General features: G+C 43.3%; 1 protein-coding gene across 1 annotated transcript in view; it reads left to right on the top strand.

The window, feature by feature from the left end:
• The window catches only part of SH3PXD2A (SH3 and PX domains 2A), a 136,506-nt gene that overhangs the window by 111,327 nt on the left and 10,183 nt on the right, over positions 1 to 14,996 (top strand). Inside the window, exons 5-6 of the mRNA XM_086752525.1 lie at positions 1,617 to 1,700; positions 13,530 to 13,647. Of these exons, the coding sequence (XP_086608651.1) occupies positions 1,617 to 1,700; positions 13,530 to 13,647 (202 nt within the window). The remainder of the gene's footprint in view (positions 1 to 1,616; positions 1,701 to 13,529; positions 13,648 to 14,996) is intronic.

The raw sequence follows: 14,996 nt of genomic DNA, 5'->3' as shown, positions 1-14,996 counted from the left end.
GGAAAAGGTCACCAGGTTAAACTAATTGGTAAGAAAAACACTACTAGTAAGGAGTGAAGACAGCTCATCTTCTGTGCCACCATGGGCTTCCAGGAGGATCACTGAGTTCCTTTAGCCAAAACCATAACAATCTATAATCTTGAAATCCAGCTCCTCTGAAAATTTGTGGTTCCTCTCATTGACCCACATGGTATCAAAGGGGACGCACAGAGTACCACAAACTTCATCTGTTCAACACCACTCACAACACCTCCACTTAGGGTGACTAGGGAAGGTTTAGGCCTTACAGCAAAAGAGAAATTGAGGAGAGTGAGCTGGGTGCAGAAGTCTGGTCTAAGCCCCTGACAGATATAAAGGGCAAAAAGGCAAAAGCCACTTTTTGGGGAAGTTACTAATTTTTTTAACTTGTTCAGCTAATCATTCCCCAGTCAAATGATTTTACTGTGCCTAATTGTCTACAGAAAATAGTTCTAGAAGGCTCTCATGAATATAAGGGTATATTCCCCAAATGAGTGCACGTAAGCAGAATTGAGTGATTATTAATGATGTGATACCAGAGTTTATAAACAGCTTCTTAGCATCGATAATAAAATGGTTGTGTTTGCACCCTAGCAATAGCTGAAACGTAATATTGTGCATTGCTTTGTGGCAGGACCAAGCACTCTTGCAGTAGTTGCTAGACTAACGTGGAAGCCCTTGCATGGAAAAAGGGAGGTGTGTGTCTGTGTTTCTGTGCCAGTCCAATGGTTCCTGTGTCATTCACACCTTCACAAGCAGAAGAAGGAACCGAGTACAATTCTACGTACACAATCAGGAAAACAAGTCGTGTCCTCTGTGCACAGCTGCTCTCACAATGCCATTTACAAAGTGTCTTGTCTTTTGTTTATATTTTAAGCATAAATTATTGTTTCAGTGTGTAACTAATTCTCTGTTCTGGCTTGTTAGCTTCTTGAGCCTGCTTAATAATTGCAAGGCTAGATTTTTTCCTTGTATTTGTAATCAGTATGTTAGAAAGTTAGATCATGGTAATTAGCTGTGGCCATGATTGAGAGTCCCGTGTTCCAAGCAAGAAGACATCAGGCACTCGTCACTTGGGTTCTGTTCCTGAGTGCTGCTGTTACAAGTGAACTTACATAAGAGAAGCTGCCTTTTTTTTTCTTTTTTCCTCTGGATTTTGTTTAAAGTGTGGTAACTTGCTTAGAGGGGATTAGAGCCCTATTGGGTTTTGTCATCTGCAATAGATTGAACTCTCCAAAGATTATGCAGCCTAATTAGGAGATGCAACAGCAATTATGTTTATCTGTCCTGCTACAGCAGCCTCTTTGGAAAAGTCCTCAGTTGTGCAGCCTGGTTTTGGGTGTGTGTATGTTCTTGTTTTTTTTTAAGGAAAGCCAATAGCAAGGGTGGCAATTTGTTCTAGTTCGTGTTGCTCAGGCTCAAGAAGCTAATTTGTTTAGCTGTACTATGTAAACTAAAACAAAGTTTCTGCATCCCACCTAACCCATTCCTGCTAACAAGTCCTGTGCTTGTAAATGCCATGTTTGGTTTTATTCCTCACCCTCCCATCATTTTGTTTTTTTTTTTTTTTTTTTGTTTCCATCCATGTTCTAAACTAGTTTCTAAGCGACGCAAGGCTCACCTGAGGCGCCTGGACCGGCGATGGACGCTGGGCGGGATAGTCAACAGGCAGCAGAGTCGAGGTGAATTAATAGCTTCCTATGGCACCAGCCCCTAAAGATGCAACAAAAGCCATGCTGCTGCTTTGACTGTTGTGTGCTGGGGTCTGCATCTTCGACACTCTGATAGGGAGGCTGAAGCTTCAGAGTTCATTCGTAGATTTCGTACGTGACAGTTTGAAGGGTGTTTTGGAGCCCGGGTTAGGCATGCTAAGAGCTGGTGGCTAATAACCAAGCGTAACTGTGGTCTTTGTGCTGCTTGGGGAAGCTCACATCATCTGTTGTGTTTTAACTTTGGGCACATTCCTACTCAGTGTTTCCTACCTTAGTAAGGACAAGTTATACTTTCAGGTCTATTAAAATGAGAAGAGTGCCAAAAACCCATGGTCAGAGATGTGCACACTGGAAAAATGCTTGGTGTGAAAAGATGAGAATTGTTCAAGTTTCAGTCCCTTCTCTTCCTTGCAAGCAGTGCTTGGTAGTAAAGGCAAACTTCTCCAGAACCTTTGGGACCTTTTGGTGTCAGTCCTAGGTGTTTAAAATACCACCAGTAGCAACATTTTTATTTAGCTTTGCTGTTCTGATAGGGAGCATGGCAGGGTTGGGGGGAACACCTGGTGTTCTGAAATTGTGTTTGGGTAAAATCTGAGGCATCTTCCAAACCAAGGATTTCTTCCAGCGCTTGTGAATCATCTTTCCCAGAGTAAAGGTACAGCTTTCTATCCCCTTCTCCCCTTCTTGCAGGATTGTCCAGATGTGGCATTTGTTGCACTTAAAAAGGAAAGAGGTGGGGGGGACACACCATTTGCACCTCTGTATGACTTTCAGACAACCTTACTGAGAGGATGGAACCAAATGCAAGCACAAGAGAAGCTTCCTAGTTGAGGAAAAAGTGCCTTTTCTTACAAAGGAGAGAATGTACTTTTAAAGTAGCAAAATTATCTTCTGGATTTGATGGCAGTTCTGTGTGCAGACACATGTGTCTGTCAAGCACATACAACTTTTCAGTGACCTTTTGCCTTTGCCTCAAAGTATTATTGAGGAAACCAAAATAACAAGAGGAGTGTTCTTCCTACTGTAGTTTGACCCGGCAGCAACTGGAACTATCCTCAGAATATAAGGTCCTAATTCTCAGCTACGAAATGCACCCTGAAGGCACCAACCGCCCTTTCCCCCCACTTGCTGGCTTGTGAAAAAGAACTTGTGCTTATTTCTATACCCCAGCAGTTTGAGACCTACTTATTTTGCATTGTCAAACTCTGCCAGATACTTCCTAGCAATTTAACTGGGACAATTTCTGGGAACCAATTTTCTAAACAATTTGTTTACTAGTTTAAACAAATATATCCTTTCAGATTCATACAATATTGCAAACAAAGCTCCATAAAATATTTAGACTACATGATTAGTCCCTCAGCATAGTCAATTGGTAAGTCTCAAGGATCTAAGTTGCATTCCTAGGTTTTCCCTCTTGCACTTTTATGCCCACCATCTGTGTGCATCTTCTTCAGACCTGCCCTCTGGCCAGTGTCACAGTGTCTTCCCTGGCAGTCTTCCCCACCGCAGGCTCCCCTTGTCTTTTTCCATCTCTGCCTTTTTCTTGCTCCATAACAATTTATTCCCTATTAGGCCCAAGCAATGCTGGGTTTTTGAGTGTGTTGGAGAATATGTGCTTTATCTCAAACTAAATCTCAGCACTTGAACTTGGCACAAATTGCAGCATCTCAAGGTTTGGGGCACCCTCCATGGCTGAGCTGCTTCTACAAGCTCTCTCCAATGCATTTGAGCCACAGCTAGCCAGGCTAAAATAAGCTAAAAATAAGCTGTTTAATGTAATCTGAAATAGTAGGTTAAGGAGCTCTTGCAAAAGCAGGCTGATTGGAAGTAAAGAAAGTTATTTGAGTGCTTGGGGGACAAGTTGGAGACAGTGGCTTCATCATCTGGCATAAGCTGCAGCCTGGAGAGGCACTTACTCCTTTCAAACTGCAGTTGTTGAAAGTATGCATCTTTCTGGGTGTCCAGCCTGCTGCTCTCTAACAGATTACAGTTTATGTGAGGTCGGGAGAGGTTCTTTCTCCCTTCTTTCACTCCCATCCCAGCCCAAAAGACTTCTAACAAGGCCAAATTTGGGTGGGTTTGCACAGAAATGACACAATGCATGAAGTGTACGCATGCACCCCCCTGCCAACCTTCAAGTCCCTGCTCCAAAGCACAGAAGAGCTGCTCCAACAGGAGGTTGCCAGAATTGTTCAACACAGGCAAAACAGCTTCCCCTCCCCCACTTGGCCTCTTTCTTGGAAATAAATTCAATTAAACACTTTGGCTGAAATGCTTCCCACCCAGCAATATTCTGCTTGAGATAGTCCCTGCTGTTGGAAGAGTTTGCTCCGAGAGTTCACTGGAGTTTAAAAGCAAGCTGCAAAGGATGCTTCCTCTTATATTTATGCTTGGGTGCCACTAAGATGCATTTTTTTTTTTTTACCTATCGTAAAAAAAAAAAAGTGGTCTATGATAGAACCACTTAAAAGCCGGAACTGAAGGAATTAAGCATTGTTTCTGAAGGCCAGGATTTTCTAAGTCACTTGGATATTAAAAATTCTGGAAAAGCCTGAGTGCAGAAGGGAAGGGTGTTTGCTTTCCTGTTACAAACTGCCTCATGGGGGAGAATTATCAGTGGTAACATATGGCTTATTTCTTACCCTTTCTAAAGCCATTTGAAGAGGCTAAGCATCCCTGAACTTCATATACTTGGGACCAATGTTACCAGGTTTATGAATAAGAAACATGAAAGATAAATTATTGAATATTATGGTAGTGCTCCTTTTTTAAAGCTGAAAAAAAATCTGCAAAGAGAACAGCTGTAGTCTGTTTTTACAAAGAGAAACAGATGACATTTGTTGCTGAGCGTTTCTCTTTAAAATAGTCCATGGTGTGCCCAGATCTAAGAGATTACATTGGTTTATGTTTCTTATGCAGCCGCAGAGCTTGGTTGTTTTTTTTTTATAATGTTAAATGTTTTTTAATGTATATTTTCTAAACTTTTGTCTGTACTTTAAGAAACTCCAATAATACAAATATGAATTGTGAGGAGAAGCCTGAATGTTTGTAGTTTTCCTCCTGATCATCCTCCTGATGCCTGTTAGACCTGCAAGCTGCAGAGTTAATGTTCTCTTGGCTGTGTAAAATGCTCATTCTACCCATACATTTCTTTGGAACTTCCCTTGGAAGAGGACTTACGGTTGTTTACAGGCTAATTTCATGAGAAGTCTTTTGTGCTATTACAGTTTGATTGGGAAAAGCGGGAATTTACATGCCTGTTTTATATGCCAGATATTTGACAAAAGTTATTGCTGCTTTAGTTTTGTGCCCAACACTTTCAACTGGAGCTGCTACAATGCAGGAAAGTACTTTTAAGTTATTCATATCAACAATATAGTGACAAACGGGCTGAATGCTGCCAAATGAGCCTGTTATTTAAGAGTAGCTGCTAGCACAAGAAACAAGCTATTCAATGAAAGAGTTAAAGTTAGACCTTGGAAACTATAGGTCTTCGTGCTGCTTGCCTAGCTTAGGAAGAGAGGGAGTTTGATGCGAAGAGATGGATGGGGCGTAGCGGGAAGGCAGCTGTGTAACCCAGTGGTCTGATCTTGATACTTGAACCCCATCTCCTAGCCTAGGTAAGTCATTCTGCAGACAGTTTTCTAGCTGTGGAAAGAGCTGTTAATTGGTACTGGTAATCCAGCGTGGCTGGTGTGCTCATGTGCTCTTGCCCTTTCCAGCATCCCCCCAGAGCCACTTTGCTCTCTTCAGCAGCCCCTTCGTTACCCATGGGACTTCTCCCTTTATTTTCACTCTCTTTCCCTGTTTTTCTGTGATGCTGGTGAGATGTTTGCCACTCAGCACAAGGCTGCTTTGCCATGCTAAATCAAACCAGCACAGAGCAGCTTCAGACTTAGTTTGTTCTCCCCCCCCCCCCCCCCCTTCCTCCTCTGTGCTCCAAGGAAAGTAGTAAATGTTTATTGCCCCTTGCTGGTTGAAGAAAGAGCATGTGCAATACAGAACTGTTTAGAAGAAATGTCATTATTGTTCTTTTATATCTGTTGGCATGAGGATTTTTGTTATATCAAAAGAAAAAAAAAGAGGGGGAGAGGGACAAAGGCTGAAGAGCTCCTGTCTGCAGATGAACACATTTGATAACTGTGGACAACTAGTTTCTCTGCTGAATATTTAGACAAGTAAAATAAAGTCCATGTTGAATTAATGCATCGCTTTCTGGAACAGCGAGACTTTTTCCAGAAGCAGGTCTGACAAAGGAGGGGTGGAGCGGAGGAGTGGGGGAGGGCGAGCACAGACTGCTGACTGAGGGGAAAGTATTTTGAAAGAAAATTCTTCTGTGGTTTGGAAGATGTAGGGTTGGGGCTGTTGCATTTTGCTGAGAAATCATTAATTGGCTAATTTCTAGCCCAATTCCCTCCTGTCCCCACCCCTACCGGCATTTCAAACAAGGTTGGGGTCACAGAAAGTTGGGGGCATGTACAAGCACCAGCTGAGCAAAGGAAATTACTCCCTTACTTTGTTGGCTCCTGAAGTGCTGCAGATAACTTCCACACTTATTTATGGAGGCAGAAAAGAGCAAACTGTAAAATATAGGTAAAGGGGAGGTATGCGAAATGGGGCACTCAGAACTTGGAAGCAGAAGTGCTGGCCATTTGCGTGGGAGAGATGAGGCCGATTATGCAGGGCTGGAAACGTGTATGGTATTTTAGCTGCTTAAAGGCAAGGTTCCTGTCCCAAATAGTTTACAGCCTAAACAAAGAGAAGGAGATCTGTGCATCAAAGGAGCCTGGGCAAGTGGCAATTTGGCATCCGTCTTATTACGACCAAGAGGTTTTTCACAGTGGAAAGTGATATTTATTTGGTATTTTTAAAAGCTTTTAGAGAAGGACTGAAACTAAGCTTGTTTGGCAAGGCAGGAAGTCGGGGTAGGTAAGGCTTGTTTTAGGAAGGATTTGAGAATTTCAGGTTATTTGATACCACGGAGGAAAGAGCCTACTCAGGTTGATGGGCATAATAAGAAAGGCATGGGGCAGAATGGGAAAATAAAGGATTTGGAGGAGTGGGAAATGCAAAGGGAGCAGAACATGTGAGAGTGTGTAGTAGGATATTAAAACAAGGCGCAGCACACAGGCTTGAAAATTAAAGATGGGCCAACTGAATTGGATGTACACTTGGTAGGAGTCTGGTTGAAGAACCAGTGCTGCTACGGCAAAAGCGGTGTGCTGAAAGGCTGGGAAGGGCGCAAAGGAGGCAGGAGGTGGCTGTAGGGGCTTGTGCAAGAGTCTGAAGGGCCAGATCAGGGCTGTAGCGGTGAGGAGCAGCGGTGATAGAGGGTTTTGAAGATGTTGGGGAAAGGAACCGTTACCTTGGTGATAGACTAGGAGGAATCTGAAATAACCAGTGCCAAGGGAATCGGGAAGATTGAATAAGGAAGATTTGGAAAGCGCTACTGAAGCTCTACGTTACAACTCAGGCAGTAAAACCGTAGGTCTGCTTTCCTTGACCTGACAGTAAGTATAAATCCAGACAGCCAGAGGAGGGACCATGTTGCCTTCTCAAGACACCTCATAACTTTAATGCATAGTATATGTGTGCACAAGCGCGTGTGTAAAATCTGAAATTCAGATTTGACAGATGGGATTGGAAGGAGCCTCATGGGGTGTCAAGTTCAGTGTCTTGCTCTGTCAGATAATTAGGTATGGTTTCCTCACGAATGGATGGAGCTTTGAGCTGTTTTGAGGTTTTTCCTGTGGGAGTGGTGGTGTAGTGGGTCACCTGATAGGGCAAATGCCATGCCCAATGCCTAAAAATTCTTTGACATTCCCCTTTTACTAGTAGACAGAAATACAGCAGGTGAAACAAAAGAAAAACCTCTTTGGGAATATGCTGGTTAAAGGGAGTGTGATGGGATGGACACGTCTGCTGGCTCTTTAGTTACAAGCTGTGAGCCTGCTCAAAAGGAAAAAAGACAAAGCACTGTTGTCATGGTTTGCCATTATCCAAAAATAAATGTCATTGGCATTAAGTTCGCCTAAACTTTACCAAGTTAAATGTAGCATCTCTAGTTTTTTTGCAACCAGGCTGTTGTATCATAGCCGTTGAACAGGCTGGGTGAGACAGAAGAAATATTTCAGTCCCCACTACACTGTGGCTGCAAAGGTGACCTTTTACTACTTGATGAGTGTTGCCAAGGTGCTTACAGTTCATCTTGCTCTGCTATAAATTATAGGACAATTTAAGAGCTGTATTATAAATCATATTTCTGAAAAAAGTTGCACTTTATTAAGTTGCATCTTAAAACAGGTGAGAGAAGATCTGTGGGCACTCTTAAACTATCCTAGCCTGGTTTTAGATGAAGTTTTATGTGGGTTGCCTTGACTCTGCTTCCAACAGTCTCAGAAATAGACCTCTTTCCTCAAAATTAGGTGAAGTTTCATTGAAACTGGCCTGGCTTAGTACAGAGAAAAGTTTTACACAGAGTTTGTGGCGCCACCACTAAAAGAACCAGTCTCACCTTCCGCAGCATCTTCCCTTCTCCTTTACACTCATGCAGATCTACAATGAACCAAACCGTGCTTAGGGTCACACTGACTCTTCCTTGGCCAGGTTGGCTTCATGTCTATCTTACAGCAGAATCACAAACTGTGCAAGGAGAGGTGGTGAGTACAAGGCAAGATGAAGGAAGCAGACAAACCACATAGTATGCATAGCTGTAATGTGGGGCATTGTACAGCTCAAATGCTTTGTCCTATATATATGCACACCTCTCAGCTGGACTGCAGCAACCTCTACTATGCTTGCTGGTGGGACATCTCAGCTGGTAGAAAAAGCTCTCTGTGTAGTATTACGGGCTCTTACAAGGACATGGGAACTCTCCTCTGCTGTCCCCACCATTTTCCCAGTGATACAGCAGCATTTGTCTCTGTTTTCGCCTCAAGACTTTACTGTCTTTCTTCTGGACACTTTAGGTAGAACCAGAGTTAGAGAAGCCTGCTTTTCTTTGAGGAGGAGAAAAGGAAGAAGAGACAGATTGATAGGGAGGTGAGGTTTTGGAATAACTAGTGGACTGGGCGCTGGGCTGCCAGGGTGTCTGGGAGGGCTGGGCAGAGCACAGCTACTAGTGGGTGGTATGAGCTGGGTAGTCCAAACAGTGCAGAAATTCTTGTTGTACGTGTTTTAAATAGCATCTGTGTCCAGGGAGGGGGAAGAATGACACATACTAATCCTTTCCTTCCAAGCTAGGTGGGTTGTAGTTGTTTAATGCATGATGTGACAGACTTGTATCGTAGCTCTGCCAAACAAGCTTTGCTTCTTTGTGCACACCTTGTTCAGATTTACTGGTGCAGCTGAATTTCCAGTACAGGTACCTCCTTCAGTTCAGCTGGGGAAGGTGTCTTTGACCTGCAAATTAGAAGTAAAGAAAAATAAGTGGTGTTGGCTAATTGAGCTGTTAACAGATCTGAGTGTCACACATCAGGAACAGAGGTGCCTTTATGTCATTTTAGCAGATCTTGAAGTGGAGTAGGATTGTCATCCTGTTATTTTCAAAGTGCACCCTTTTAGCTGATGTATGTGCTTTGTAGCAAATAGTAAAGTTTATGCTTCCCGCTTGACCTTAGCAGTGAAGTTGATGTAACAGAAGCTGCAGCTGGGAATAAAAATTATACTTTTGTTAGCTTTTTTTTTTTTTTTTCCTGGTAATTAAGTCAAAACTTAATGAATCAAAATTAAACATTTCTATAATCTCTGTAGATCTGGGCATACAACTTTGATGGTAGGTCTGGGATTGTTCACTGACCTGTGTTTTATACCATTGCCTGTCATAATAACTGAATGAAGTCAGCATGATATTTCAGATTTGTCAGTGTAACTTGAAACAGTGTCTGTCTACTGGCTGATGCTCTGCTGAATGTCTCCTGAAACCATTTATCTGTGTTAAGTCTTTCCAGTAACTTTACATATCAGTCATGAAGTGTCAAGTATCTTCTCTTAAAGACTTTTGAATAGTAATCTGATCTGTTGCTCCATCAATCCTCTTAAGTGATACATCCACTGAAAGCTGCACTGTTCCCTTTAGCAAATGTTGTTTTATACAAAACATCCACTGGCTAGAGACAGTCTTTGAGAAACAAAAGACTTACACTTTGGTTGCAAGGGGGCCCATCTCTCCATAATATTGTTTAAGTTACAAGCCTCATGTATGTTTGTGGTATCCCCTGTACCACTGAAAGAAACCAAATGTGTGTAATCTTGGAAATGGCTGTAATTTTTGCTGTGAAAGCACTTTGCAAGCAGAAATTGTAATGGTGGCTTCCTAGTTGTGATCTGTAGGTTTAAAAACAGAATTGCTAAACAAAAACATTGTAGGACCCTCTTTTCTAAGTGAATTTTTAACACTGTGTGTGTTGTCTTTCTTCATGGGAGAACTTTTTTCTCTCTTCCCTTCCTACTTTTGTTCAGTCTTTTTCCCCCCCTCCCTCTGTAGGGAGGAATCACCTGAAGGCTCTCCTCTCAAAGTGCAGTAGTCTTGAGTTGAAAGCCACAAGACTCACAAGACTGAAGATCTGAGCAACAGATGTGCTCATGGACAGGCTAAGGCAGTGGCAGCTCAGAAAAGCCCACCGGTCTCACCTGTGCATCCCAGTGTCACAGTACTTGGATGAGGGTCCATCCTCCTTAGCAACTCAGTGTTTCAGTTTCTGGAGCTGCCCAGTGTCTCTGGTCATTCAGAGCCACTGACTTGTGGTATGGAGTGCGGTGTGTGCAAGGCAGCAAGGTGAGAGCAGCAACATGAAAGCAGTAATCTCAATACTAGGGGCAGAGTGCTGCTTATGAGCAGTCTCTCTCTTCAGTAAACCTGAGCAATGATGAAAAGCTCAGGAAAGAGGCTGAAGCTCTCTCAGCTGAGGATGTGGCTTCTCCATGCAGCTGGCAGCTGCTTCTTCAATGTGCCACCTCAACAGTATGGTCAGGCCTTCCTGACCTGTTTCAGCCAGAATGAGGGGAGCTGAAGGATATCTCTGCTATTCTGTCGTACCTTGCAACTAACTGGAAGGGAAGTCCAGGAGCTGGTGGCTAGGAGGAAGGCAGTAATGAACGGGTAGAGCAGTGATGTGTGCCCACATGCATAGCTGCAAACACAGAAGTTGTATTTGCAGAAGATGCTGGCTGTTGTCGTAGCTTGCATGGATTTGTTGTCCTTTTCCCTGGCAAGCCACTCCTCTGTATTTGGAATGGAGACAGTGGGTTTGTGTGGAGGAGGAAGGGATCTAATGTTTGGAAGGTGATTGCATCCCAGTTTGCAAGGGACCCTCACCCTAAACTTTGATTTCCCTTGAATGACAAGACTCAGAAATGCTGTTGAGGTTGATGGGTGACCACTGTCTCAAGTCCTCACGCAGGAGAAGTCCTGCTGGAGCAGGAGTTTGGAAAGTTGTAGTGAAATCCAGGAGTGAGCACCTTACTTACGGCCCCCTACCCTGTCCTCTGCAGAAAGAGGGAGGTCACATCCGTGAAGAGTGAGACCACTCTGCCCAGCAAGAGGAGCTGAATAGCTGGCTGTAGCTGCAGCAGGGACTGCTGTTTATGTGGAGGAAAAATAAGACAAATGGAGAAACTTCTGTTGTAGCTGTAGTGGCAAGGGTGAAGGCTGGGTTATAAAGGTTTGGTATGGGGGAGAGAGACAAAGCAGGACCTTCTTCCAACACCCAGCAAACGGGTGGCTTAGCTCTCTTTATTAGCGTCCCAGAAGCATCCCTGGAAGTGTCTGAAGCAATGTGTATCTGGACAGTGCTGCAGCTCTGTGCACCTTGGCCATCTCCTCTGAGGAACAAGATCTAGCTGCCCAGTGATCTGCAGTTCAGTGTAGTGCTTGGGGCTTTGCATGCAGTGGAAACTGAGCATGTAACTCCTTCAGCAGCAGTCACTTGAAACAGAGGAAAAATTAGTCTACCTTTTACTGTGCAGAGCAGAAAATCCAGCTAGGAAAACTGTCCTGTGACTCTGAAGCCAGGCTTCATTAGCTGGGTTTCATGCATCAGGCCCCATCTTGTAGTAGGATATTTCTGTGGGGAAGGTGTTGTATCCTGATGGTGCTAATTACAAACTAGCTGGAATTCCTTAACTGTGATAAAACAACTAAAGCAGCCTTCCTAGCAGAGAGCAGGAGAGAGTATTTTTCTCTTGGAGGCAAAGGTTTTGACAGGTTTTACCTTGCTATGATTAGAAGGATTCAAATGCAACCTGTTGAGAGAAGTTGACTTCAGTGATGCAGCTTTGCTGAATTTTCTGCTCTGCCAACATTTTTTCTCCTTTCTGAGGTAATATTTTTTACTTTGTCTCAGTAAGGTTGTTTTTTTTTTTTTTTCTTCTTTAAACTTTACATGCTTCACCCAGCAACAAAATGCAGTTGAGCCACAAAACCAAACAGATGGTTGGGTCTGCTTCACTCTCTCCAAAAAAGTGTTTGCCTCAAGCTGTGGCAGCCTCTCCATAGCTCCTTTGTTTTACAGTTATCAGGATCTCTGGATTCACTTAATTTCCTGCCCGTTCCTGTGCACTGACAACCCTGTATTTGTTCCTGGCCGTGCCTTGTTGTGACTGCCAGTAGAAAGTGCTAGGAAGGCTGGTTGGGGTGCACTTTATTGCTTGCCTTCCCTGCCTTTGATCTAGCTACAGAAACTCATGCTGTTACATGCACTGCAGCTTGGGTTCAGGAGAGGGGTTTGATAACACTGTCCGTGTCTGCCACTGTAGAGCAAGGCTGGTAGTTCACATTTTCAATGCCAGTTGTGATTTATTTTTTTTTTCTTAATTTTTTTTTTAAGCTAATGGAGGAAAAGGTTGACCTTGAGTGTGATGGAAATGCTATAGCAAATGACTCCTGGTGGGTGGAGGAAGTTGCTGAGGAAGTGTCTGCTCTGCTCTGCTCATTGGCTTGCTCTCAGCAAGTCTGCTCACCTCTGCCCTGCTGGGAAGGGGATAGCCGATGGAGAGGAATAGGGATGCTAAGTTTCTGGCTCAAACACCATACTTGAAATCTAGCCTGTAGCTTTGAAGTTTGTGTCTTAAGTTCTGGCCCTCCTTTGCTACTGCCACCCGTATTTCTCTGGAGTGAGGTCTAGCAAAAGTATGTTTGCAAAACACTTCCCAACCCATGAATGCAAGATGCTGCATGGTCTCCTGTCAAATGCAAAAACCCTTAACGTTCTATCGTCACTTTTTTTTCATGCTGTTTCAAGCTTGTTGTAGACCCACACTGTTGGAGAGGTGCAAGGAGAGCAGCGTGATGGGCCACCCCTCTGAGCTGGGGAGGATCGGTCCCTCTTGGGATGCAGGGCTTGGGTTTCAGTAACACAATGCTTCATGCAGCCATGTGCATGTTCAAAAGAGCCAACTGGCTGGAGCTCCCGCGGTGACGCTTGGCTGATTTGGCAGCCAGATTGATTCTGTCAAGTTACAGTATGGGAGTTAAGTCCAGCTTCAAATCCTCTCCTTTACCCGCTCGAGGAACTTGGAGGGGGGGGGAGCGGGGCGGGAAGAAGCAGGGAAGTTCTCGGGGGACTTTTGTCATTATTGGCATGGAAACACTTTGTGATTATCAGCAGCAGGGTAGTGGCAAGGGGCTGATTATCTATCATGTCGTCAGCATAAATAATCAGTGGGCCCCTGAGCAGGGCTCCGCCTTTTGTAATGGCTCCACGTAATCGCTGCATAACAGTTTAAAAGCAGGCAGAACAGAAAAACAGCTGGACTAATTCTAACCTTAACTGATGTTGCCTTTTCTCCCTTCACTAGAAGAGAAATATGTCACTATCCAGCCGTACGCCAGCCAGGGGAAGGATGAGATTGGGTTCGAAAAAGGGGTCACCGTGGAGGTCATCCAAAAGAACCTGGAAGGATGGTGGTACATAAGGTAAAGAAGCCGCGCAGCTAAATTGCTGCAGAACCTGTGACAATGAGCTTTTCTGATCATTCACTTAATGTTAGCATTTAAATAATTCTGTAGCTGGGCAAGGAAGCCCAAATTGTTTGTAATGCACCTTGAAGAAATGTAAAAAAAAGGCTAAGATAATACAATGGCAATTTAAGTAACAGTACAGTGTCTGCAAAAAGCTGTGGATCATGCCAGTGGGGAAATTCCTGAACTTGTAGATATTTTTTTTTTTTTCCCCTTCCTTCAAGTTAAAAGCCCATATCTGAGTTAAGATCTGTGAGACCTAACAAGGCTTTCAGTTGTGTGTAATTTTAATGTGCTTCCAGTATAAGAGTTGTTCTGCAACGCATTTAAATCTAGTTATAGCAATGGTGAAAGGCTGATTGTGATCTCTTGAGCTGTTTGGGGCAGGTAGTGTTATTTTCAGACATATAAGATCAGTTTGCTGGCTACAGACATCTTCCAAACTTACTAATGGTTTCAACTAATTTGCCTGATTTCTGCCTATCTACAGTAGGTATTCCTAGTGTTCCTAGAGGAACTGGATTCCAAAGGCAAGCAAAGTTATCATCAGGTATCAAACTGATGAATTTGAAACAGCAGTCATAGAGGAGACTTGTGACTTAAGAATACCCTTTTTAAATGCTTATGAGGAGAATGTAGGTTAGATACATCACAGATGGTGATCTGGGATGTCAGAATAAGTACTTAATGAGAGCTTTCCCCATCTAGTTTCATGCAGCACTTGGGTTTTAGTACTCTTTCATGATTCTGACCCTTGTTTTGTATCTATGTGTGACTTCAGCAGTGCTGTGACATCCCATTTCTCTTTAAACAAGATGTGCTACAACAGGTAGCTTAAAAATTGAGGTTTGTCTCTCAGCCGGTGCAAAACATCTCAGTCATTTTTTCCATTCAGCATGTAATTATAGTGATGATTTTTCCCCTTTCCCTCCCCAAGCCATAACTTGCTTTCATCTGAATTCTGCTTGATTTATCAGCCCTGAATAAGGGCTATGAAAATGCTGACTGAAGCAATGTTGTTTTTCCTTGATGCCCCTTACTTAGAAAACTGATTTTAAAATTTTTCTTCTGTCTAATGCTTCCATAGAGGGAATAGGCTAATAAAGATAGCAGTGGAGCCAGGAAGGCACTCTAAATGGGAGGAACTCAAAAATGCCTGGGTTTAGTCGTGTCACATTTTTTAGTCCTTTAATTATTCACAAAAGTGGAATCCAAAGTTGCAGATAGAGGAATCAAGAGCACATAGGTTTTCTGAGGGGAGAAACATTGCAAGACATCTTTAATTTATTTTGGTATTTTCCTGA

This window comes from Chlamydotis macqueenii, chromosome 7, assembly GCF_036417535.1.
Source record: "Chlamydotis macqueenii isolate bChlMac1 chromosome 7, bChlMac1.mat, whole genome shotgun sequence".
Taxonomy (NCBI): Eukaryota; Metazoa; Chordata; class Aves; order Otidiformes; family Otididae; genus Chlamydotis; species Chlamydotis macqueenii.
Note: the sequence above shows the minus strand (reverse complement) of the source record. Positions and strands in the feature narration are given on the sequence as shown.